The sequence below is a fragment of the Oryx dammah genome, unplaced genomic scaffold (assembly GCF_014754425.2).
Source record: "Oryx dammah isolate SB20612 unplaced genomic scaffold, SCBI_Odam_1.1 HiC_scaffold_8, whole genome shotgun sequence".
NCBI lineage: Eukaryota > Metazoa > Chordata > Mammalia > Artiodactyla > Bovidae > Oryx > Oryx dammah.
In genome coordinates, this window is record NW_024070192.1 from 39,987,379 (window position 1) to 40,011,955 (window position 24,577).

General features: G+C 50.0%; 4 protein-coding genes across 6 annotated transcripts; 2 read left to right on the forward strand and 2 right to left on the reverse strand.

Annotated features, from left to right (window-relative positions):
• Window positions 1-360: 360 nt before the first annotated feature.
• Window positions 361-5,599, reverse strand: LOC120866663 (branchpoint-bridging protein-like). The gene is made up of 2 exons (XM_040244457.1): window positions 5,209-5,599; window positions 361-909 (listed from the first exon to the last, which is right to left on the reverse strand). The coding sequence occupies exons 1-2, from the start codon at window positions 5,597-5,599 to the stop codon at window positions 866-868; spliced, it is 435 nt and encodes a 144-aa protein (XP_040100391.1). The 3' UTR covers window positions 361-865.
• On the forward strand, window positions 5,528-14,656 carry TLCD3A (TLC domain containing 3A). 2 transcript variants are annotated; one of them, XM_040243839.1, is made up of 5 exons: window positions 5,528-5,879; window positions 6,343-6,426; window positions 10,280-10,484; window positions 11,959-12,054; window positions 12,962-14,656. In XM_040243839.1, exons 1-5 carry the CDS (start codon window positions 5,758-5,760, stop codon window positions 13,229-13,231), a joined length of 777 nt encoding a protein of 258 aa, XP_040099773.1. In that variant the 5' UTR covers window positions 5,528-5,757; the 3' UTR covers window positions 13,232-14,656. The 2 variants fall into 2 exon arrangements, with proteins under 2 accessions (XP_040099773.1, XP_040099774.1); XM_040243840.1 differs by lacking the exon at window positions 10,280-10,484 and having other exon boundaries at window positions 5,660-5,879; window positions 12,962-14,008.
• A 998-nt stretch (window positions 14,657-15,654) lies between these two features.
• On the reverse strand, window positions 15,655-24,244 carry GEMIN4 (gem nuclear organelle associated protein 4). Of its 2 annotated transcripts, none has more exons than XM_040243823.1 (2): window positions 23,069-24,244; window positions 15,655-19,015 (listed from the first exon to the last, which is right to left on the reverse strand). In XM_040243823.1, the coding sequence occupies exons 1-2, from the start codon at window positions 23,193-23,195 to the stop codon at window positions 15,846-15,848; spliced, it is 3,297 nt and encodes a 1,098-aa protein (XP_040099757.1). In that variant the 5' UTR covers window positions 23,196-24,244; the 3' UTR covers window positions 15,655-15,845. The 2 variants fall into 2 exon arrangements, with proteins under 2 accessions (XP_040099757.1, XP_040099758.1); XM_040243824.1 differs by lacking the exon at window positions 23,069-24,244 and adding an exon at window positions 22,561-22,732.
• LOC120866257 (diazepam-binding inhibitor-like 5) lies at window positions 23,461-23,764 on the forward strand. The gene has a single exon (XM_040243847.1). It carries the CDS (start codon window positions 23,479-23,481, stop codon window positions 23,740-23,742), a length of 264 nt encoding a protein of 87 aa, XP_040099781.1. The 5' UTR covers window positions 23,461-23,478; the 3' UTR covers window positions 23,743-23,764.
• Window positions 24,245-24,577: the final 333 nt, after the last annotated feature.

The window sequence follows — 24,577 nt, forward strand, 5'->3', positions numbered from 1 at the left end:
AGAGTAAGCGAAATCAACCTTTTATGGAATTACTGATGAGACATGAAGACACTGGAAATTGCTAATCTGTTGTTTTAAGAAGGCAGCTGAATATATATGTTCACAGTAATTTGCTGGTTCTAACTCATTTCAGAGGTAACTTCCTTAATGGATCAACATTCTGGAATATTTTTTTTTTTTTCCACTTTCTTCAATTTCAGTCTGAATTTGGCAATTGGAATATTTTTTTAAGTTCACTACCTTTAGCTAGGTGTGGCCATCTGCAAACAAGCAAATTTTTGCATTTATAAGCAAAGGAAATGCATATGTGAAAAGACTTTGAAAAATATAAAGCAATACACAAAGGCAAGCACTATATAATCAGCTCTTTGTGTAAATTAGGCTTTTTATTGACAGGGATCATTATCAGTGTGTACAGAAGCAAAGACTTCCCTGTGGGGTGTAGATGTGGCCTCTGTTTGCAGAAGCCATGTGCTTGAGTGTGACTGTGCTTCTCAGACTCACAGTTTGCTTTTGCAAACAGTCCAGGATGAAACTGAGGAAGCTGCAGTCTGGATGCTGGCTCAGGCCAGGCATCTTCGACCTAATAGATGTTTACTGAGAAGCTTAACAGCAAGTTACTGTGCTGTGGGGATACCAAGAGAAAGAACAATTCCTGATTGCTACGTTGCATATAGTTCACATGTATTTGTGAAAAGACCTTACCTAATTCTCACAGCCGCCCTGCAAGACAGGTAGAGAGGCACGCCCATTTGCAGGGGAGAGTAGGTAGTTTTCTCCAAGTCACACAGCTTCGGAGCAGCAGAGCCAGAAGGGGCACTCAGGTATCTCTAATCCTAACCCTGGTGCTGGGTGTCCTGGCTGCCTAGTGGATAGACGGGCCCCTCCTGCCCACTGGGAGCATTCGGTCTGCAGGAGAAATACAAACATAGGGATCCGTGAAAGGCCACATTGACCAGGTGTTCTTACTGAGCGCAAACAGAGTACAGGAGGGAAAAAAGAGGAAGGTGACTAACATCCTCCTGGTCACACTCTGAGTCCTAAGACCAAGCTGCCACTTTTGCTGGTGGTAGCCTAAAGGGAGAGATGTCCCATCATTAATGGCAGTCACTTTCTCTCTTTGTCCACCTCATTTCATTTTTCTCTGCGTCTTACAGCCCTTTTCCTCTTGTTCGCCTCTTGTGAATTCCAATCTCTGGATCTGTATCTCTATGTCTGTTTTCCTGTGTGGAAGGCTGGAGCTTGGCCTTTTTTATTCCCAGTAACTGTTTCTATCTCAGTCTCCTCTGACGGATCTTCCTGTGCTGTATCTTTCTTACCATGTCTCTTCCCATCACTTCTTTTTTTTTTCCCATCACTTCTTTTCTCCTTTTATCCTCCTTCCTGTCCTCTCTCTGCTTCACCTGTCCCTAATGCGGAAAGGAAGTGTGGTTCTCAATAAAACAATTTTTATTTCAAAAGACTTTCATTTTCTTTGTTATGATTTTTAAAGTAGATGAGGGGATGGAGACCTCTAAGTTCTCTTTTGGCTCAGGAGCTCAATGTGAAGATGTTGTTTCATGTGTGAATCTCAGTCTTTTTCCATTGTTTCCCCATCTATTTGCCATGAAGTGATGGGACCAGATGCCATGATCTTAGTTTTTTGAATGTGCAGTTTTAAGCCAGCTTTTTCACTTTCCTCTTTCACCTTCATCAAGAGACTCTTAAGTTTTTCTTTGGTTTCTGCCATAAGGGTGGTGTGATCTGCATATCTGAGGTTATTGATATTTCTCCGAGCAATCTATTCACTTGAGTATTCTCAAAGTATTTTACAAGTAAATAGGAAATTTTCAGTTTAAGGCTGGGGAAGCCAGGGAGCAGATATGGGGAGAGTCATGTATCTTACTTCCCGACAGTGTCCGGCTTGGGATCTAAAGCACTGGGCGAGATGGGGATCAACAAGCAGGATCAGTGGCAGAAGAAACCGCTGAGAAACCCCACCACAGCCCTCCAAAACGGGACGCTTTATTGATTCCCATTCAAGCGGTGTGATTCTGATTTGGTAAATAAGTCTTAACACCCAGTAACCCAAACCTCACTCCTGAAACCCACAAAGAAAGTATAATTAAAACCTCCTTAAATTTCTTTCCAACTCTATAGCATGAAGTAGTTGAAATCACACTGGAACGTGAATCAGGAGTCCTGCTCCTAATTTGAGTCTTGCCACTTCATAGAGGGGCAATTCTATTTACCATTTGTACCTAAGTTTCCTTATGTATAAAATGAAAATAATATGCTTAGCTACCTCACTGGGTTGGTTATTTTGAGAACCAAGTCAGATAATACATATAAAATGCTTTGACAAATTATAGTTATATATAAATATAAAATGCTGTTAATAATGGCATCAGAGCCCTTAAACTCCACCCCATACATTTCTATTTGTGGGTAAACAATTAGGAACAATTGTTACTAATCCAAAACCACATTGTGAAAAAGAATTACCTACTCTCTCCTTGCTTATCAAGTCTGATGGCAGAATAGTCATTAAGTACACTTACCTTGAAGGCAGAAAACACTGAATTTAAATCCCAGCACTGCTACCAGCAGTCTGACCTTAGCGATATTTTAGTTGCTTTGGGTCTCATTTTGCAGACAGACACACACACACTCACTCATGCTGAGTGAGGGTAATAGATTTTTCATGACGAACCGATGAGATAATGCATGCAAAATGTTGGATCCAGTACCTGGCATATTATGAGTACTCAGTAAGCGTTAGCTTTAAAAAGTATCACACATTTCTCGAGCATCTGCAGTGTGCCAGGTGTAAACTCAGGGAACAAAACAAAAAGATCCTGTTTTTTTGTTGTGTTGTTTTTTTTTTTTTTTTTTTGGTCATATCACGCAGCTTGCGGGATCGTAGTTCCCCAAACAAGCACAGAGTCCTAACCACTGGACAGACAGGAAATTCCCGACATGGTCCTATTTTGAAGAAAGAGTGTATAAATAAAAACCAACATGCTTACTACACAAATGCAAAGGCAGTTCAGAAAATGAACTTAGAAACCTGCCTGGAAGGCAGATTCCTTCTTACAGGAAGAACCATTTGGCTCAAGACTTTTGAAGGCAAAGTGGAAGTCTGTGTTGAAAAAAAATTTTCGGATACTTTTTACTCAACTTTATTGTTTGCCCACAGGGGTTTTTGGATCACTTGAAAAGCCACGGCTCATGTTTATGCTTGTTGCCCTTCTGGTGATTCAACCTAAACATTTTAGTGACTTCACAAGCATGGTTTCTGAAGTTGATTTTACTGGTTATTTTCTCTGCATGAAACATCTGTTGTTTTCCCTTCATAGACTCCTTAAGAGCCGTACAAATGACTTGTTGATTCCCATCACTTAGAAGTACTTCATCGTTGCTGTTACCTTTAAGGAGAGATGGTAGCAAGGACTTATGACCAATTGTCCCTCTCTAGGAGAGCTGGAGGTGACTGGGATAAATTGGGCAGGGAGTGGAAATTGCAGTGAAGGATTTGCTGTTCCGGAGAGAATGGAAGGTTTACAGACAACTGCAAATATGAATATACAGATAGCCTCTTATTTGCCAGATACCTTGCTACCAAATGGAAGTATCTTTCACATTTCTACCAATTGTGTTGGCAGTGAATTGGGGAGTCAGAGATGTTGCCCTCAGTAGAAGAAATATCAGACTTTTCTTTGGGTTTTCTGCTTTCTTGCTGCTGCTGCTGCTTATCGCTTCAGTCGTGTTCAACTCTGTGCAACGCTATGGACTGCGGCCTGCCAGGTTCCTCTGTCCCTGGGATTCTCTAGGCAGGAGTACTGGAGTGGGTTGCCATGTTGGCCTCCTGGGGATCTTCCTGACGCAGGGATCAAACCCTGGTCTCTTGCACTGCAGGCAGGCTCTTTACTGCTGAGCCATCAGGGAAGCCCCCTTCTGCTTCCTTGCTGCTGCTGCTAAGTCACTTAAGTCGTGTTTGACTCTGTGCAACCCCATAGACGGCAGCCCACCAGGCTCCCCTGTCCCTGGGATTCTCCAGGCAAGAACACTGGAGTGGGTTGCCATTGCCTTCTCCAATGCATGAAAGTGGAAAGTGAAAGTGAAGTCGCTCAGTCGTGTCTGACTCTTCTCGGCCCCAGGGACTGTAGCCTACCAGGCTCCTCCATCCATCGGATTTTCCAGGCAAGAGTACTGGAGTGGGGTGCCATTGCCTTCTCCTTACTGTTGGCTAAATCTCTCAGTTTAACTACATATAGGAAGATGTTGAAAGCTGTGTTTATATCTGCTTCTACACCAGCAACTTCAATGTTAGAGAAAATTTAACTGGCATCTAACAGAAATCATCTGTTAGCTTATAAAAGTCATAGAATCTTAAAGATTTGGGGGCAGGAAGAATCTAGGAGGGTTTGTAATACAGCCTCTTCAATTTCACAAATGAGCAAGATGGCCCAGGGAGGCTGAGCCCATCTCTTTCAGAGTCCTCTGAGAGGGTTTGGTCAGCATTTTGCATGGTGCTGATTTGAAGAGATCTATAGTATGTTTCGATTGCTGTAGACGTAAATGAATTGCTCCCCTTTGTAAGCTGAGGAAGATACAGACCAAAGTAAAACTCTGGCAAATCCCAAGAGAAGAGAAGCCAGTAGTACTCAAGTTAATGTATTGGCGCTCTGTGTTTGGTGCTGAGTGAAAACAGCTTGATTCACTCCACTCAATTCCAGGGCATCTGACTCAAGAACTCTGAAATAAGGACGACGTTATCAATAACAACAATAACAACAACAGTCACCAGGACGGGATGGTATCTTGCCCCAAAGCCAAGAGACAGTACCGCAATACCACAGCAAGTCTGCGGCCATGAGACCCCCACCGCCCTGTGTAGTTTGAGAGAGGAACTGCTGGATTCAGGATTTCATGTTTCTCGGAGCGATGCTCCCCTGGAGAAAGTTGAGCAGTTGGCAGGACGTGGAAAAGCCATCTTTAGCCGGCAGAGAGACCATTTCCTTAAGAATCCCACTTGGACGCTAGAGTGCTTCATAGACAAGCCGCGGAGGCGGACGCCACCAGCCCACCCGCCCTCTCCTCCCTACGCCTGAGATGCCCACCGCCCGGTTCGCGCCGGGCCACGCCCCTGCCCCGCGGCTCGCCCCTGCCCCGCGGCTCACCCCCACCCCGCTGCTCTGGGGGACCCGGCCGGGCGCCTTTCCCTACCTGGCTCTCTCGGGGCCTCCCCCACCCGCCGCCTGGCCCGGGGCTGGGGAGGGCAGGTGCGAGGCGGTTGGTTGGCCGCGCGGGTCCCCGCGGGAGGGGGAGGCGTCCGCAGTGACGGAACAGAAGCCGCGAGAGCCTCGGCGCTGCCCCCACGGCCTCGGCCGGGCGGCGGCCACTGGCGCGCCGCGGGTCGGGGGCGCAGCATTGGCGCGCTCAGGGCCCGGCGGGCAGTAGCTCCCGCCGCCGCCCGCTCGCCGGCCGGCTGGGGAATCCGGAGCAGCCTCGGGCCCAGGGGCGGCGGCGGCGAGACCCCGCCCCGCCCGGCCGGCCCGCGCCTATCGCGGTCCGCGGCCTGGTCACGCGGGGAGTGGCGCCGCGAGCTCCGGGCCATCGCCCGGCGGCGGCCAGAGTCGCGGCGGGCCGGGACGGGAGCGGAGGGCGGAGGGTAGAAGTAGGGGCGGGCGGGCCGCGCCAGTCCCCGAGCCGCGCGCGCGGAGCCGACCGAGCCACGCCGAGGGCGCCGAGCGAGGCGGCCGAGCCCGAGCACCCATGCTGCTGCCGCTGGCCTGGGGCTCGCTCTTCTTCCCGGGGCTCTTCGGGGTCTGCACCTGGGGGCTGCGGCGCGCGCGGCCCGCCTGGACCCACCACGACTGCGTGATGATCAGCACCAGGTACGGGGCGAACCCGCGCCGTCGCCCGGCTACCCGCCCCGGCCGCGCCCGCCCCGCGCCGAGCCCAGGGCGGAAAAGGGGGGCGACAGGAAGAGAGGGGGCTGCCTCCCGGGTCCTCGCCCCTCCGCGGCGCCGGCCGGAGCGCTCCGAGGACCCTGTGCGTCCTGCCCCGGAGGGAAGGAGGAAGACGGAGGTGGCTGGAGGCGGTTGCCGGGGAGGAGTGGGGGTGGCGAGAAGCGGGGGTCGGCTGCCCGCGCTGATGAGGACCAGGAGGAACATCTCCCGACCTCCGACATCTACCAATGGCTTTAGGGGTCGGGAGCGTGGTGGCGGCCCTCGCTGCCCCGGCAGCCTGGGGAAAGTCAGGTTGCAGGGTTCTGGCTTCATGCTGTCCGTGGGACTGGATTGAGGGCGCTCTTCACCACCCCACCCCACCCCGTTTCTCTTTTCTGCCGCACGTTAGGCTGGTTTCTTCAGTGCAGGCTGTGTTGGCCACCGGGTCTGGGATCATCGTCATCCGCTCCTGCAGCGACGTGATCACCGACAGGTAACAGGATGCGGGTTGAAAGCTACACAAATCACAGCGCCGAGCTTTTTCGAGGTTTCCACATTTGAGTGGCTCACAGGCACTGGTTCTTTATCAGCATAAGCCAGCAGACAGCTGATTAATGGGTGAAACTTGGGCACCATAATTAGTTCCCTCCTCTCCTCACCTTCTTCAGCATCGCCAGCTTAGAAATAAATGCTAGAGAATGCCATTTAGAGACTTGAGTCTGATTTAAGGTGTATTAGAGGACAGTGTGGTTCTGAACCACACTGAACCCCAAGTTCTTTATGCGATTGATACATGTGAAAATTACTTACAAGTGAAAGTAAGGCTTTTGATGCTTTTAAATGACCTCCCTGGGGTTCTGCTCTGGACTCCAGAGCCAGGGTATGTCCAGTGTGGTTAGCAGAGCCCTCCTAAGGAAAGGAACAAAACCCCTCATCCCTTTCCTTACAAATGCCGCTTTCCTCTTTCCTCTGAAAGATGAAGGTGATGAAGAGTTTTCTGGATCTTTTGGAAAACTGACTCCTGTGTGTGTTAGAGCTCAGGCCAGGGCTGGGCAGCAAATGTGCCTCTGGTAAAACATATAAAGACCTGGACTCTACTTTGTATAGTATTTAGACCTGTGCAATGGTGGTTCCCACCATCTCACCCCCCACTTTTAAAGCCACCCTTTTTGTCTTCTCAGAATCACTTTTTCTTCCTCACAGATAAATTGAAGAGCGACTGTCAAATGTGCGGGGAAAGTTAATAGCCTGTCCTGATCCCTTTCTCATGGTGACTTGCTTAATGTCCTGCTTTTTACCTGTTGGGACTGGAATGGCAGGGGAGCCTGAGTGGGGCGTCTCATTCACTGTGGCCTGCAAATTCCATGCCTGGATCTTACTTGGGATTTGTCTTGTCATCATGATGTTTGTGCTTGTCTTTTTTTGCCTCTTTTTAGACAAGACCAGCTATTGGCAACACACTGTAGATGCTGAGAGAAGACAGGTCAAGTGACTGCCTGCATACATCTAAGGCTAACAGCTTTTGCTTGGCTGGATTCAATATATATTTTAATTGAGCATTTTCTGATGGTGCAGCAAGCTCCCTCACTCTAGTCTATCAGGTCAAACTTGACATGTGCCTCCTTTGCAGAGATAAAGGCAGATGCAGCCCCACAGCACTCCTGGGCAAGCTGCAGAAGGCTACTACACATTTCAGAAAGGAGGTCTGCACACGATTAACTTTCAGTTCTTTAGCCCTGTGTCTCAGGGGCTTGGGCATCTGAGTTTGGCTTTCAGGGTCCTTCTTTTGTGTAACTTTATGCCTTAGATTCATTCTCTGCTTGCAGAATGGAGCCAGACACCACCTTGACCTTACATGGATGTACAAGGATGCTCTAAAGGCAACTAGATCATCTGGGGGCAGGGGAAAAGCCTTCAGGGTTCATAGTCTGTTCATCCAGATATTTTTCTATCATATGCCCTTGAACTTTAGGCCTTCATATAGAATGTCTGAAGGTAGGAGGAGGTGTCTATGAATCTTCCCAAATTATATGCAGAATGTGGTGTGGGGCCAGGGCTTTCATCATCATCTTAAAAGAGATCCAGATCCTTAAAAGGGCTGAGAATCACAGCTCTAGGCAATTTCTCTATTTAAGCACTTACTTTTGTTTGTTTGTTTTGGCCATACTGTGAGGCTTGCTAGATCTTAGTTCCCTGAACAGTGATCTGCCAGCAGCGACAGCGTAGAGTCCTAAACACAGGACCACCAGGGAATTCCCTAAGTACTTACATCTGGACAGTACTTTTTACATTTAAAAGGACTCTCAGGGCTCACCAGTGGCTCAGTGGTAAAGAATCTGCCTGCCAATGCAGGAGACACAGGTTCAATCCCTGATCTGGGAAGACCCCACATGCTGTGGAGTGGCTGAACCCATGCACCACACCTGTAGAGCCTGCACTCTGGAGCCCAGGAGCTGCAACTACTGAGCCCATGTGTTGCAACCACCTGAAGTCCTCTGGCCCTAGAGCCCGTGCTCTGAAACAAGAGAGCCATCGCAAAGAGCAGCCGCTGCCCACCGCAGCCGCAGAAGAGCCTGCTCAGCAGTGAGGACCCACCACGGCCAAAAGTAAATGCATGTAACTGACAAAAGAAAACAAAAGGACTCTCACCAGAACTGTCCTGGAGATCCAGTGGTTAGGACTCCACACGTTCACTGCCAAAGGCCCACGTCCAATCCCTGGTTGGGGAACTAAGATCCCACAAGCCATGGCGGTATGGCCAATAAATAAACAAATAAATAAAAGGACTGTCATACTTTTGACTTTCTAACCTTCACAGTGACTTTATCAGGGAAGTCAGACAAGGATTATTATCTTCATTTAATAAAAGAAGTAGTTAAGATCCAGGCTAGTGGTAGCTAAGTTTATAATCCAGATTGCTTGCTAGTAAATCTTTGGGGAATTCTTCTGACAGCCACACTTTCTCATCTTACTGAATTGGTACTGTGTGCAAAATTTTAAAACCCTGGGATCCACTCAAGGGGAGAGGTCAGTTACATTTCAGCTGAGCTTCTAGTAGCTGTTCATAGTTGTTTTCATTGGGATTGCTTCAAGAAAGTGGTGGAGACCACAGATGGGCAGTAGAATAAATATTGCATCTTTTTTTACCTCAGTGGAACTTGGCTGTTAATTTACCTGCATGAATATTAAATTTGCCATTACTTGCTTGCCTGTTTCACAGCTTACTCATTATTTAGTTTTGCTGTGGTAAGTGTGGAATGATTCAGGAACCGGAATGTGAATGGCACTCTATATATTCCCATTGTTGCCTGTTCAGTGGATGGGCTCCTTTGGTTAAGTCACCCGGGACAAAGGTAAAGATACAGATGTGAGGCCCTTGGCACACCATGTGTAGTCTCTGGGGTATCAAGTCCTGAACAAGCAGTGCAGGCAATTCTGATGTTTGGGTAGTTTGAGCCACATAATAGTGAAATGTTTCATCTACCTAACATGTGGGCACGCTGTTAAACTTAGCTGATTTGGTGAGTCTAATCCTCCTCCAGATAGTACACCATTTTAATTTTTTTTTCACATATATTTTCTGTAGAATGGCTCTTTTGGGACCAAAATTTCCAAAATTATGTAGAGACTTCCCTTCAAATCTGCTCTGGGACAGTGATAAAACTATCATTTTGATTTAGCAAATATTGATTCAACCCCTTTGGACAAGTAAATGGGAACACTTGTCTTTTGTCCTGGGTTCTCTTTGGGTATCTGTCTGATGTAAGGTAGTCCTTGAGATCTGGGCTCGTTTCCAGACACATTTTTCTTAATGAGTGACACTGAGTTCAGCTGTGCAGTTATAAAGAAAATGGCCAGGGCTACTTCCCAGAAACTCCCTAGAGTGGGGTTGCAAACAGATGTAAGAGAAACTCAACTGCTGAGTAACGAGTGGAGTTAAACTGGAAATATTGGATTTGGGATATGGGCCACCTTCCAAACCAGTTTCTTGGTGGGGCGATTGAATCATTGGTAGAGGTATCTACCCCAAAGTCAGCCTCTATTGCAGTACCAGAAAACCCATTACAAATGAGTAGGCAAATAGTGATGGCAAGTCACCGAAACACAGGGTGCTGAGGGGATCCTTGCTTTCTAAGCCTTTGGTATTTAGAAGTTTGCCCTGTAAATTTAAAGAAAGTTGTTCACTCGCCCTGTCAGTTTCAGCATCTTCACCGTAAAGTATCTGGGGTCAAGACAGCTGATGAAGTACAAAGCCAAAGCAAATGTGTTTAAGTGGAGGCTGGCTGTGAGCCTTCATAGTTGATACCCGTGATTACGTCCTGGACCGTGTATATGCTTTCTTTCAGGCACTGGCTTGCCCGAGAGTATGTCTGGTTTTTGATTCCCTACATGATCTATGACACCTACGCCATGTACCTCTGTGAATGGTATCGAGCCGGGGACCAGAGCAGCAGACATTGGCTCACCATTTTTCGAAACTTCCTAAGCAAAAACCGCCTCATGATCACACACCATGTGTTCATTCTGCTTGTCCTTGTGCCCATTGCCCAGGTAACAGCCTCCCGACCGCCACCAAGTCGCTCGTTTCTCTTGTTGAACCGGGCACCCCGACCATCAGATTCTCCCTTTTCCTCCCCTTTGTTGCCTCACCCGCCGCCCTCCTGCCAGCTGCTGCCACAGTGTAAGGGGGAGTTGCATCTGAAGCTTCTGGTCCTCCTCACTGGTGGCCCCTAGCCCTCAGGGCTTCTCCAGCATTTGTCAAAGGTTCTGCTGTTAGTTCACTGAAGATAAAAACCAAGGACTTCCCTGGTGATCCAGTGGCTAAAACTCCAAACTCCCAGTGCAGGGAGCCTGGGTTTTGATCCCTGGTCAGGGAACTAGATTCCACATGCCGGAACCAAGACCTGGCATGGTAAAATAATAAATTTTTTTTTAAAAATATAAAAACCAATATACAATACAATATAAAGACTGTTTAAAGAAATGAGAGTTGCTCCGTCAACTGGTTATTTGCCCTAATAGTGCCCAGAGAGGGCTGTATACATTATTTTGATGTCACAAAAGCAGAGACTCTCAAAACAGCCTCTTAATTTCTTCCCCGATCTGCTTTTTTCCCCCCATTAAAAAACTCACCCAACAAGGAAGAGAAATGGGAATGCAGAGTGGGTAACGAGTCATTCCCGAGCACCTACTGGGTGACAGGTATTTGGTTTAAAAACTCACAGCTTTCTAATAGTCATTAGAAATTATTAGAAATAATTAGGCATGAGTTCCCTGGTTGCTCAGTGGTAAAGCATCCGCCTGCAAGGCAGGAGCTGCACGAGACAAGGGTTCGATCCCTGGGTCGGGAAGACCCCCCTGGAGGAGGAAACGGCAACTCACTCCAGTGTTCTTGCCTGGAGAATCCCATGGGCAGAGGAGCCTGGTGGGCTGCAGTCCATGGGGTTGCAAGCAGTCAGAAACGACTAAAGCGACTTAGCACACACGCAAGCAATCAGACGTGATAATTAGAGAGACTGTTAGCCCTCTATGGTAGATGAAGAAAGTGGGGCTCTGAGAGTTTCCATTCCTCCCCTCGGGGGTACACTGTGCTGCTTTCCTGAAAGGATAAGAGGAGAAGCAAGAGGGCGTGATGTTGACAAGCCTCTCTTGACTGTACTGGGACCCTAACATTAAGCATGGGGCCTGGCACGCATTTTATGGAACTGATCTGGCTTCGGTGTCCTTGGCAGGACTAAGTGGACACCCGAAAGTGGGCTGCAGTCTCTTTTGGCTGACACTGAAATTCAGAGCAAGCCCGGTGTGTGATGCAGTTGCCTCTGGACCCTGGGGATTCTGGGCACTATGGAGGCCCCCCAGTGTGAGCTGGTCTGCCTTGGCCCATTGAGTACTTCCCCTCACCCCCCGCCCCCGCCCCACATGGTTGTTCAGGGTTACCCTTTTCAAGAGCTCCAGTTAAGAACCTTCCTTCCGGTGGTTCCTCAACCTCCATTACTTATTTCCCCTTTCCTCTTTCCCTCTGCAGAAGCTCAGGGGAGAGCTTGGAGACTTCTTTGTTGGCTGCATCTTCACAGCAGAACTGAGCACTCCATTTGTATCGCTGGGCAGAATTCTGATCCAGGCATGTATGGGTGGGGTGGCAGAAATAGTGCCAAGGGAACCAACTCTGCTTTTCCTTGGAGATTAGGGGTGGGGGTGGTTGGAGAAATCCCTTTAGTACTACGAATAGTGGGGTAGGAGACCCTTGAACAGACTTAAATGTCAGTTGGTCTTCAAAGCCAGTGGGGGTGAAATTGTACGTTTGATTTCACATTTGATCCAGTTCTTTATGGTGGCTCAGACAGTAAAGAATCTTCCTGCAATCCAGGAGATCCAGGTTTAATCCCTGGGTGGGGAAGATCCTCTGGAGAAGAAAATGGCTACTCACTCCAGCATTCTTGCCTGGAGAATTTCACGGACAGAGGAGCCTGGTGGGCTACAGTCCATGGAATTGTACAGTCGGACATGACTGAGTGACTTTCACTTTATATATAATTTGTCTTGGTCATAAATGTTTTTAAAATTATATTTGGTTGCACTGGGTCTTCCCTGGTGCTCTCGAGTTTTTATCCTCTAGTTGCAGTGGTTGGGGGCTACTCATCCTTGTGTGTGGGCTTCTCATTGTCACTTCTCTTGTTGTGGTGTGAGAACTCAGTAGTTGTGGCTTAGTTGCCTCGAGGCATGTGGAATCTTCCCAGACCAGGGATTGAGTCTGTGTCCCCTGCATTGGCCGGCGGATTCTTAACCCCTGGACCACCAGGGAAGTCCACAGATTTTCGAATCTGCTGTTTCTGGGCTCCTGTCAGCTGGGTGGCTTTCATATCACTGCTGGAAAAAATATGGGAGTGTATGCATCTATCAATACAGCAGTGCTTAATCATCTTTTCTCCAAGTGTCGGAAAAGGAGACGCTTGACATGAACATTGTGAGACTCAGGCTAGTCACAACCCGAAGGTGACCTTGCTTTCTCCTTCCCTCTTCTTTTGCAGCTAAAGCAGCAGCACACGCTGCTGTACAAGGTGAACGGAATCCTCACACTGACCACTTTCTTCTTGTGTCGGCTCCTCCTCTTCCCTTTCATGTACTGGTCCTACGGCCGGCAGCAGGGACTGAGCCTGCTCCGAGTGCCCTTCCACATTCCTATCCACTGCAATGTGGCCAATGCCTTCCTCATCGCGCCACAGATCTACTGGTTCTCTCTGCTGTGCAAAAAGGCAGCCCGGCTCTTTGATGTTCCTCCAGCCAAAAAGGACAGTTGATGGCTCCCATGAGTCAGGCAGTGAGGCCGCGTCTACTCGGTATTCCCTGGACCAAATTGCAAATTGTGTCTTGGGTGGCCTCAGCCTTTTGGGTATTGTTCAGCAGATGGATTTGAGTTTTTCTAAAGGATATTCACTATCACCTCCCTCTTCTAACCTGCCCCTTTTGCAAAAGCACTTTTTCCCTTAGTAACAATTGTTGGATCCTGTCAGAGCTCCACTGGCAGCGAGGTGGTTTTAATGCAAAGCCCAAGGATCCTTTCTTGGGTCTTACCTCCAGGGCTCTGGGAGGTAGAAACGGGGTGTGGAGAAAGGGGTACCAAGGTGCTAAGCAGCCGGGCACCTGCCTGGTCCTAATATTGGTGGCTCCCCACCTTTCCAACCACTCAGGGCAGTATCTACACGCTGGGCCAGTAGAAGCAAGTGATGACTTGGTTCTTTACATAATTTTTTGTAATGCTGGCCTGGGAAAATCACTGTGGGTAGGTAGTTTTTTTTATTGTTTACTAAATAACCTGTTGGTCCTTTGCCTCATTCTCTCATCCATGTGCCAACATAAGATCCTGTCTACTGACTTCCAATCAGAAGTCTCTCTGGCGGGGTGCAGTAGGAGGCAGAGATGGGAGTCTGAAGCACCTGAGTAGGTAGGCAGGCCCGTGGGTCAGCACCTCTGCAGGCTGACTTGGAAAGACCAATGTCAAACTTACGAGCTTGTTGTCAACAGGTAAGATACTGTTCTCTTTTTACCCTCAAGCCCAGCTTCCCCCATATCCACACATACAGTATGCTCCTGTTAAAAACTACAGGGTTAACACAAAATGACAGCTGCTGAGCTTTTCACTGGGTGAGCCCACTCTTTGACACTCCTTTTCCTATGGAGTAGGATGGACTTCAATATTCCAAACCGTGAGATGTCTCATCTAGACGGCCTCCTGATAAGCCAGAGCTTGTGGTCCAAAGCCTGTTCCTCTCTGAGTTACCACCATTTAGCCACAAAAGGCTGGAGAGCAAGAGTGCAAGACAGCCCTGGCCCAAATATGTTTTGTGGACTGACTCCTACCTACCATTTGCAAATAGCATCCTCTGGTGCCAACACTAATTATTCCTTAACAATAAGAAAGGATTTTAGAAACTGCTACCATGGAATTTCTTCCCAAGTGGTAGTGAAAAACTAGATTTTTTTTAAAAGTGCCTTTTAATTCATTGTTGTCTGTGAACTTTTTAAAGTACTGAATGTGTGACAGTGTCTCAAATTTTGACTATTTCAGTCTTTAATGGGTGCCGTTTTTAAAAAAAGCTGTAATTTTTTTACTGTTTTGTTTACTGTCAGTATATCTTTATTAATCACCCCTGTGGTGATTAAATTGCACTAATATTTTCCAACTTAATTCTCATTTGTGAAATACATTCATGCCGACTTCCAGTAAGTGACTACGTGTCTGTGTTTCTGGTCTGTGTTCTTATTCATGTAACTGGCAGAGGTGGGCTGTTGCGGGGAAAGGGGTTATGTGAACGCTTTCACCCTCTAGGAGGGCCTCGCTCATACCTCACTCTAAAGTGTTTCTGTAATTCATGGTGCCAAGAGTTCTGGACTTCACGCCCAGTGGTCACATAACTTTAGGCCCTTTCTTCTCTTCCTAGGTGAATCCCAACTAGGAGTCAGGAGGGTGGAAACCCAATTGTAGGCCACAGACAGAGCCAGCCCACTAACCTGAACCTGAACCTAAAGGCGTGGGAGGGAACCTGAATACTGCCTCACTATGATGGGGAGTATGGATCTGTCCCTCCTTGCCTCCCAAGTAAACACCTCACCAGTTCCCCGAGTTCTGTAATACATCCTGGACAACCTTAAATTCGCCTTTTCACGCCTCCGCACACACCACCTGCTCCCATGTTTTTCAAAACCATGACAACCCATCCTAGGCAGAAGATAATTGCACCCATCCTTTGAACACGTCTCTGCTGTGTTTACCAGTTTCAGTACAGCCTCTTTGGGATCCAGTGAACAGATGGAGTTAACATGGGGAGGCAGAAGTTCTTAACTCAGGACACCCATTTTCCTGAGGTCACTGACCTACCCCCCAACACCTAATGTTCTTGGCTCAACCTCCTCCTTTTACAGTGGCTACAGGCCTTGTGGGCACACAAATCACTTGGCCAACTGGTAGCAGAAAAAGAGTCCTTTTCCTAGTTCCTGCCCTTTCCAAGACACTACACAGTGTCTCTGAAGAGTTTCAGTGCAAAAGAACGCATGTGCCTTGTAATCTGTCTACCTGAGTGTTTCACCTTTAGACTTATTTCTTGGGAGAAGTCCAATGATGAACATGTTCCTCCTAGCTAAGAGATCAGGTCAAGCTGAGCCCAGTTTCAGAGTGTATTGAGGAGCCAAGACCACTGAAGAGAAAGACTCAAAAGAGGCAAGGTGAAACTCAAAAGAGAATTTTATTATAACCTGTATGTTATAAATACCTAAGAAACTATTTTTTTTACACTGTTATTGTCTTATTTTGGGGCTTGTGTACAATTCCACATGACTGAAAAGTTTCTGCTTCTCTGCTCCAGTCCCCATCGAGCCCGCCAAGTGGAGGCCTGGCTGTTTTCTGACCCATGGAGGTTAGAAGTTGCTGATCTTCTGCAGGAGGGTTTGGCGCCGCTCCTCGGGGCTGATGTTCTCGGCGATGGACTTTAAGAAGCGCTGCTCGTTTACTTTCTGGAGCAAGGAGCTGACGGAAGGGTTGGTCTTGCTCAGGGTTTCATAGCAGGTGAGGATCTCCAAGGCCAGGACATAGAGAGGTTCACAGACCTCCTGGTGGACCATGGCCATGATGTGCAGAACATGACAGAACACCTGGGTATAGAAAAACAGGGTTTCCTGGGTCAGGTCCTGCTCTTGTCCTTGAGCCCAAGGGCCAACTGACTGTATCAACTGAACGGAATCCAGGAGATTGGTCAGACTGTTGCAGAGGAGCTTGACCACATGGCTCCAGCCCTCCACGGGGAGCCAGTTACGGCAGCTCTGGCTGCAGAGAAACTGAAAAGCTCTAAGCAAGAGTACAGAGAGCTGGAGCTCCTGGGCAAAGGGCTTCAGGTTGAGCAGAGGAACGAACTGTATATACTCCAGGCTGTAAGGGACGTGCAGGAGTTGCTTCTCCAACAGCCTCCGGATCAGCTGGTGAAGGCACTGCCATTCCTGGGGGCTGCACCATGGCATGACCTGCACCAGGGCCACCAGGAAGCCCTTGCTGAACAACCTGACCTCCTCAGGGTTACCCACATCCACCACCAGGAGGGCGAGCATCTGCTCGGAGATGCTGCTGGAGATGGAGGAGCACTCCATCCAGGCCAGGAGGCCTGTGCCGGGCCCATAGCCAGGGTGGGCCTGGGAGGTCCACTCATCCTCAGAAAGTTTACAGATCTCAAAGAGCGTGGCTGGCACCTCGCACTTGAAGTGGCCCTCAAAGAAGCTCTTCAGTCTCAGGCCCACAGTCCAATCTAGTTGCTCCAGCTTCCGGTGGAGCCAGGACAGGGACTTGACCCAGGTGTCTGGGGAGAAGGTGTCGGCATTAGCTGAGACCACCTCACAGAGGAGCTCCAGGATGTGGATGGCCAGGTCCTTTCCGTCCAGGGGGAGACAGCGCTTCTCCCTGGGGAGCTGCCAGTATTTGCTGAAGCCATCAAGGAGCTGGCACAGGCTGAAGATGAGCGGAAACGGAGAGCAGGATTGCAGCCAGTATTCCTCCAGGTTTGTGCTCCCTTCCAGAGTCTGGACGAAGATCCTCAGACTGAGGTCGACCTCTTTGACCTCCAGCATCAAGAAAGGCAGGACAAACTCCTTTAGTACCTCATCCGGCTCGAGTAGAGCAGCGACTGGAATCCCTTGAGGCTTTGTAGGACTCACCAGGCAATTCAGGAGCTCCAGAAACTGCTTCTCCTCCCGGGGTGTTGAGAGTTTGGTCCAAACTGTTTCTTTGAGGCAGGACACCACGAATGTGGTGGAGTGGTCTGGCCCCTGCTCTTCCGTGAACCGGAGGGCGGGGAAGGCAGTGAGAATCTGAGCCAGGAACTTGTGGGTGCCGAGGTTGACCACAGCCATGCTGCACACCTTCTTCACCGTGATCTCTGGGTGCAGGATGACCAGGCGGGCCACGGAAGCAACAGCCTTAGCCAAGCCCTGTTCAGAGGCGCTCTGTGTGAGCTGGTTGAAAGTCGTGTTGAGGTCCTCCTGAAAGCCCTCCAAGTGAGCTGACAATTTCTCAGAGAGGCCCTTGCGCCCCCAAGAGAGCAGGACCCCCGAGAGGACTTTATTTTTATCTGGCAGTGAGAGGTGTGTGTAACACTCCAGAATCAAGTCGACCACCTGTTTGATCTGAGGTTCGGAGATGGCCCTGTCTATCGTGCCGACTTCCATCACCGTCTCCAGCAGCTTTAACACCAGGCCCGGCTCTCGGAAGAGAGCCCGGCTGTTGAGCAGGCAGGACAGCCACTCATCTGAGAAGGCCCACTTCTTCTCGGAGGCGAAGATGTAGCACATCTCCATGTGGCGGTCCATCTTCTGCTCGATGATGGCCATGGCGATGGAGGCGGTGATGTCCTGCTCACCGCCCTTGCTCCTCACCACCCTGTTCGTCTTCCTCAGGAAGTCCCCCACGCACTCTGCCAGCTCGGAGACCACCTGCTTCTCCTCCTTGGCCAAGCTGGTGGTATCCAGGTAGAGCTTCAGGTTCTGGCTGAAAGAGGTCAGGCTGTCACAGAGCCGGAAGCTGTCGTAGCTGGTCCCCTGGCTGCTGTTGAGCAAGGCCTGCAGCTCCTCCCCCCACTCCTGCAGCAGGCTGTGCAGGAACTCAAAGCCCACGAAGATGGTCTCGATCGGCAGCCTGGCCAGGGAGGTCAGGCTGATGTCCCGCTCCGCCTCCTTTACCTTCTCTGCCAGTGCCTGCTGGTGATATGGGTTCTGGGTGTCCGAGTTCCACACAGAGATCACTGTGGCCAGCTTGTCCAGGTACACGGTCACGGACACTTCTCGGGGGTCCTCCTCCATCAGCGCAAACACGGTCAGCATGTCAGCCAAGTTGGCTAAGGCGCAGCACTTCATCCCAGGACATAGGATCCTGTCCTGGATTTGTTTCAGCCCCGTGAGCAGCATGGCCAGCAGGGGCATGGTTGGACACACATCTGGATCGGACTTGAACCTCTTTGGGGGGTGGGAGAAGTCATCGGAGGAGGACAGGTACTTGTGGGCCATTGTCCGGAACTGGGAGAGCAGGGGGTCCTGCTGATTGCCCTTGTGCTTCATCATTTCCCACCAGACATCGAGGAAGAAGGCCACGTCCTTGGAAGATGTATCGATGGTCATGTGCTCCAAAAAGTGCTCTAGTTCCGCACGGCAGATAGTGGTGGGTAGGGCCATCAGGAGCTGGATAAAGAGTCCAGAGGCCTCCAGCGACTTGAGCAGCTCAAAGAGGACCGTGTGATTGATGGTGGGGATCATGTTGCCCACAGAGAAGAACACGTCTTCCTGCCAGCGGGTTTCCATGTCGGAAGGGGTGATGGGGTAGGGCTGTAGCACCTTGGCCCAGATGATGATCAGGGCTTTCTTCTTCCAGGCAAAGGGCTGGGAGCAGGCTGTGGTGGAGGAGATCTCCCTCAGAGCCTCCACAATGGGCCGCCCAACGTGCTCCCAGTCAGACTTGGTCAGTTCGGCCAGTGCTTTGGGGCGGAACAGCTGCTCAGCCAGCAAGAAGCCCCCGTGCAAGATAGTCATTTCCTCACAGATATTCAAAGGTCCTGCAAAGACAGAAGTCCAATAGGATAGAATGTGGTGAAAAAACTTCCAGAACAGTAAGCAGAGGTTAGAGAGAGAGACAGCAGCTGGTTGGTGGGCTGTCATGATTAGGGGTACAGAAGATAAGGGTTCTGAGTGAGATCTGTGGGAGCGGGGAAAAGGGGGTAGCTCCAGGAGCTGCTGCAGAGCTGGAGTCAAAGGATTTACCTGAGAAATCCAAAAGGACTCCCAGCTCTCTAGGGGCTTCCCTGGTGGCTCAGTGGTAAAGAATCTGCCCGTTAATGCAGGAGACTTGGGTTCAATCCCTCGGTCAGGAAGATTCCCTGGAGAAGGAAATGGCAACCCACTCCAGTATTTTTGCCTGGGAAATCCCATGGGCAGAGAAGCCTGGCAGGCTTACAGTTCAGGGGGTGTCACAAGATTTGGACATAACTTAGCGATTAAATAACAACAAAGCTCTCTAGCCTGCAACTGGGAAGACAACAGGCACCAATGGACACAGGGAGCACAAGAAACGGGCTGGGAAGGAACACTGATCAGTTTTGGTCATTTGGAGTTTGAAGGTAGAACATTAAAGTAGAGATGTCCTCTGGTCCATCTAGTCAAGGCTATGGTTTTTCCAGTGGTCATGTATGGATGTGAGAGTTGGACTGTGAAGAAAGCTGAATGCCAAAGAATTGATGCTTTTGAACTGTGGTGTTGGAGAAGACTCTTGAGAGTCCCTTGGACTGCAAGGAGATCCAACCAGTCCATTCTGAAGGAAATCAGCCCTGGGATTTCTTTGGAAGGAATGATGCTAAAGCTGAAACTCCAGTACTTTGGCCACCTCATGCGAAGAGTTGACTCACTGGAAAAGACTCTGATGCTGGGAGGGATTGGGGGCAGGAGGAGAAGGGGACGACAGAGGATGAGATGGCTGGATGACATCACCGACTCAATGGACTTGAGTTTGGGTAAACTCTGGGAGTTGGTGATGGACAGGGAGGCCTGGCGTGCTGTGATTCATGGGGTCGTAAAGAGACTGAACTGACTGAATGGAAACAGAGGGCTGGAAAGTCAGCCTTGAAATGCAACTCAAAAGAGTCTGCCTAGAGATGAGGCCCTCCAGCAAAGGATGGACCAACAGAGGCTTTGGGGAGGAACTGCTCAGAGAGAGGAAGAAAACACAAGGACAGGACCAAACTACAGCAGCCACCAAGTACGTACTGCAGGACACAACACTGAGCTTCTAACTAACAATATAGACTAGGAGGGGCCTGGACCAGGGCTGTGGGTACAGCAGCACTCAGACAAGTCCTGCCTCCCTACTTTCCTCTAAAAATCTTGTCTTGCAAATGGATTTCAAATGGTCTGCCTTTTAAGGAAACAATTCAATTCCTACAACTTTTTCCATCAAAGAGAATAAGCCGCCAAGGGTCCTGGTTTCTTTTGTTAGAAACCAAGAAGAAAACAGATAAAAAAGATTGCACTTGATTCAGAAGAGTCCTTCTTTCAGTGAGCCATGAGTCAACATAGACTTAGCAAGGAAGGGGATGTTTAGACAGACATATATTAAATCCTAGCTCAGCCATTCAAAAGCAGTATCATCTTGGACAGATTACTTCTTTGAGCTTCCCTTCTGCACAGGTGGGCATAATACAGACTGCACATTATGACTGTCAGGGTCAAATATTAACAGTATATACTAGTCAAGCCCTTGGCATTGGGTGTGTACCCACTGTTGGCTCCCAAACCCATCTCTCAGGGCTTCTAAGGGTTAAATAAGATATAGTTACAATTAGTCTGACACAACTGAGCAACTGAACTACAATAAGAGTCAGGACAAAGAGCCTGAGACTTCCCTGGTGGTCCAATGGTTACAACTCCAGACTCCCAATGCAGAGAGCCAGGCAGGGTTCAATCCCTGGTCAGGCAACTAGATCCCACATGCCACAGCTAAAAGATCTCCCACGTCACAACTAAGACTGGGTGCAACCAAAAACAAAAATCCTGACTAGGTGCTTGAGCTCCGGTTTCCCCAAACCTTTCCACCATTGGCAGAACTAGAATCTTGCCCCTATTCTTTGCCTTCCTCCAGCTCAGAAACATGGCACAGAGCTCTCGAAGGTGTGTTTCCTTTCAATATTCCTGATTTCTCCCCTCTTTCTCAGGGCCAGTACCTTGTGCCCCCAAGGACACAGCTTCTCCATCTTCATGGGCCAGGGTTCTACCCTGCCCTTTCCACTAGGAGCGTAAATCCACTGTTTTCTGCTCCAATCCACTGTTCCTGAGGGCATTTCACCTGGCTGTGCAGTGGCGGAGGCAGACTCCCAGAAAGAGCTGGGTTGCTAAGGAGTTTCCCTGGGGGTTCTGGGCCTTCTTTCTGGCTCAGGCTGCTCTGCCAAGGCCCCCAAATAGGCTCCCTTCTGACTCTGTAAATTTAATTTTATTGCACTATCCGCTCGGTTGAGATGTTTGGAACTGGAAACTCACCTTCCAGAGACATTTGTGTTACTTGAAGGAGTAAGTCTCAGAAACAGTTAATAGCTGAACAAATCCCAAATGTTTTATCACTTATGGTTAACTGGTGCTTGTGAGTGCCCACTCCTTATGTTGATTAAGTGCTTACTCTGTACCAGGCACTGTGCTGGTTGGTATGCATATTAAGACCTCTTTTGATGGTCACACCGACCTTTTGAGGATCTTTCCTGTTTCAGATATGGGAACGTTAAGACTCAGAAGCAATCTGCTCAGGATGTCAGAACTCCAAAGCGGTGGGGCTGGGAGAGAGATCGCCGCAGCAGCTCTTCCAAACTCTTCCAACTCTACCCTCCCACCATGGAGGAGCTGGCTGGGGGCAGGGTCCAGAACATTCCTCAACAGCCTATTACTAGCACACCTTAGGAAGCCTCACCCCAGCTCCTCCAGGACAGCCTCCAGATCTCAGGCCCTTAAGAGCACGTCTGGCGGGAGGGGGGGTGGCGCTGGGCAAGGAGCTGCAAATTTATACCAGCTCCCCACTCCCTTCTCCCAAACCTGGCCTCTGAGTATTCAAGAGGCACGTGCCACCTCGGCTGCTGCAACCGGCGCCAACTGCTGGTCTGAAGAACGCTAGCTAGTCCTGCGCAAAGGCTCCAGGCTCGACCCTGTACACACGTGGCCTCAGTGAAAAGTTGCCCAAACTCTGTGAAACGGATATGGTATCATCTCCTTCTATCCACGAGCACCTCAAGAGTCAGACACTTGCTCAAGAACTCGGCAGACGTTCAATGAATGGGACTGTCATGGATCCAAGCGGATTCTCCCAGGCGCTCCTGGAGCCCGGCCTGACAACTGTCGGGAACTCAAACTTCTCATCCGCTGGGCTCCGGAGCTGGCTAGTGGCGGGCGGAGGAGTGGTGGGCTAGAGCCCGGCCTCCTGGCCCCCGGTCTCCAGGGCACCCTCGCCTTCCCAACTCCCTCCCCGGCCCGGAGGCCTCCCTGAGCCCAGGCCCGCTCAGCACTGCCTGGTCACCGGTTGTGGGACCGCGGCCCACGTGGGTCCGGGCCTGGGAAGCCGAACACCCACCTAGGTCCATGGCGGCGACTCCGGCGGCGGCGCGGGCCGCCCCTCCCTCTCCGCGCTGAGGGCGACGTAAGCGTCACGGCACAATGGGCTGCCCCGGGGGGCGGGACAATAGGCCGGGCCTCGGCCACAGTCCGCAGTCTCACCTCCGGCTCCCGGCGGTACAGACCCGGCCTCCGCCGCCCCGCGCGCACGCGCGGTCCCACTTAACCGCGGGCGACGTTAGGACCGCCAGGCCCACAGCACCCCCTATCGGCCGGAGTCCTCCCACCAACGAACAGGAAGGTACCCGTGCTCCGCCCCTTCCTCTCCCCGGGCCCCGCCCCCAAAGGACCGCCCACCCCCAGTCCCCGCCTCGCGCGGCCAGGAGTCGGTGCAACCTCCGTTTCCTGGGTTCCAGTTGGTCCTTCCCGTTAGCTCCGTCCTTGGCCTCGCATTCTCCAACATCCTGTAATGCGACCCCCGCCACTGTTCACTCTCACTAAATACCCCTCCCAGGCTGCCCACTAACCTGCATGGACACACCACTCCCTGAGAGCCTTCCTCCCCCGCAGCGGGGCTCCTGTCCCACTCCAACACGCGTGGTCCTCAGCATTCTTCCTTCTGACAGCAGCAGTTGTTCCATTATTTTCTGGCATCACAAACACCTTTGAAATGTTAACGGTTGTCCTTCATAGAAAATGCACGGTGCGAGCCAGAATGCCTGTGTGGGAGATCTAATCCAAGGGGCCCCTGTTTGTAATCTGTACTGTAAGATAACCCACGTATATTCTCTGTCATTCCCACACATTGTCTTGTCTCCCTTTCCCTCCTTCCCGGGCTTAATCACCAGCCTCGAATGTTTCTAACTCTCCATCCTACAGCTTCTAGTGCTGGACACCACTTAGAAAGGACAGAAGGGCCCCAACCTCAGCACCCTCAATGTGCCAAGTAGAGTTTGAGATGGCCTGCGCTGCCATCAAGCAATTGAAGGGGCCGGTGAGCGATCAGGAGAAATTGTTGGTGTACAGCTATTACAAACAGGCCACCCAGGGCGACTGCAACATCCCGGCCCCACCTGCCACCGACCTGAAAGCCAAGGCCAAGTGGGAGGCATGGAATGAAAATAAAGGGATGTCCAAGATGGATGCCATGAGGATCTACATTGCCAAAGTGGAAGAACTAAAGAAAAATGAAGCTGGTTAGGGAGGACAGAGTAGCAGGGCAGCTCTAGTAGGGAAGGAGGCACTTTAAAGACCTTTTGAGGGCCGAAATATCCTGAAGCTGTAACAACCACCGTAGCTGAGACCTCAATAAATCACTTTAACTGCATGATAGTGACTGCTGTTGCACAACTGATGAATGGTGTCTGTGTGATAAAAAGTGAGAGTCCTGGGGGGAGGTATCCAAAATGTATGAAAAGGATCTCTCCTTGAGGGGAAAGTTCTGTCAAAACTGGCTTTCTGTAGGATTGAGTTCCCAGCCTTCCTTTTCCCCAGAGCATATATATTCAGCAGAAGCAGAGGAGCTGGGGCAGAATCACGCTCTGACTTGAGGTCAGTGAGACCATTCTCCTGAGGTTCAGTCTCTGGGAAGGGGAGGGAGAGAAGGAAGGAAAGGAGTCTGAGGCCCCTTGTCTCTCCAGGGACTGTTGATTCACTATTAACCCAAAGCCTCTTGATGAAAGTGAAAGTGGAGAGCGAAAAAGTTGGCTTAAAGCTCAACATTCAAAAAACGAAGATCATGGCATCTGGTCCCATCACTTCATGGCAAATAGATGGGGAAACAGTGGAAACAGTGTCAGACTTTATTTTTGGGGGCTCCAAAATCACCGCAGATGGTGACTGCAGCCATGAAATCAGAAGACGCTTACTCCTTGGAAGGAAAGTTATGACCAACCTAGACAGCATGTTGAAAAGCAGAGACATTACTTTGCCAACAAAGGTCCGTCTAGTCAAAGCTATGGTTTTTCCAGTGGTCATGTATGGATGTGACAGTTGGACTGTGAAGAAAGCTGAGTGCCAAAGAATTGATGCTTTTG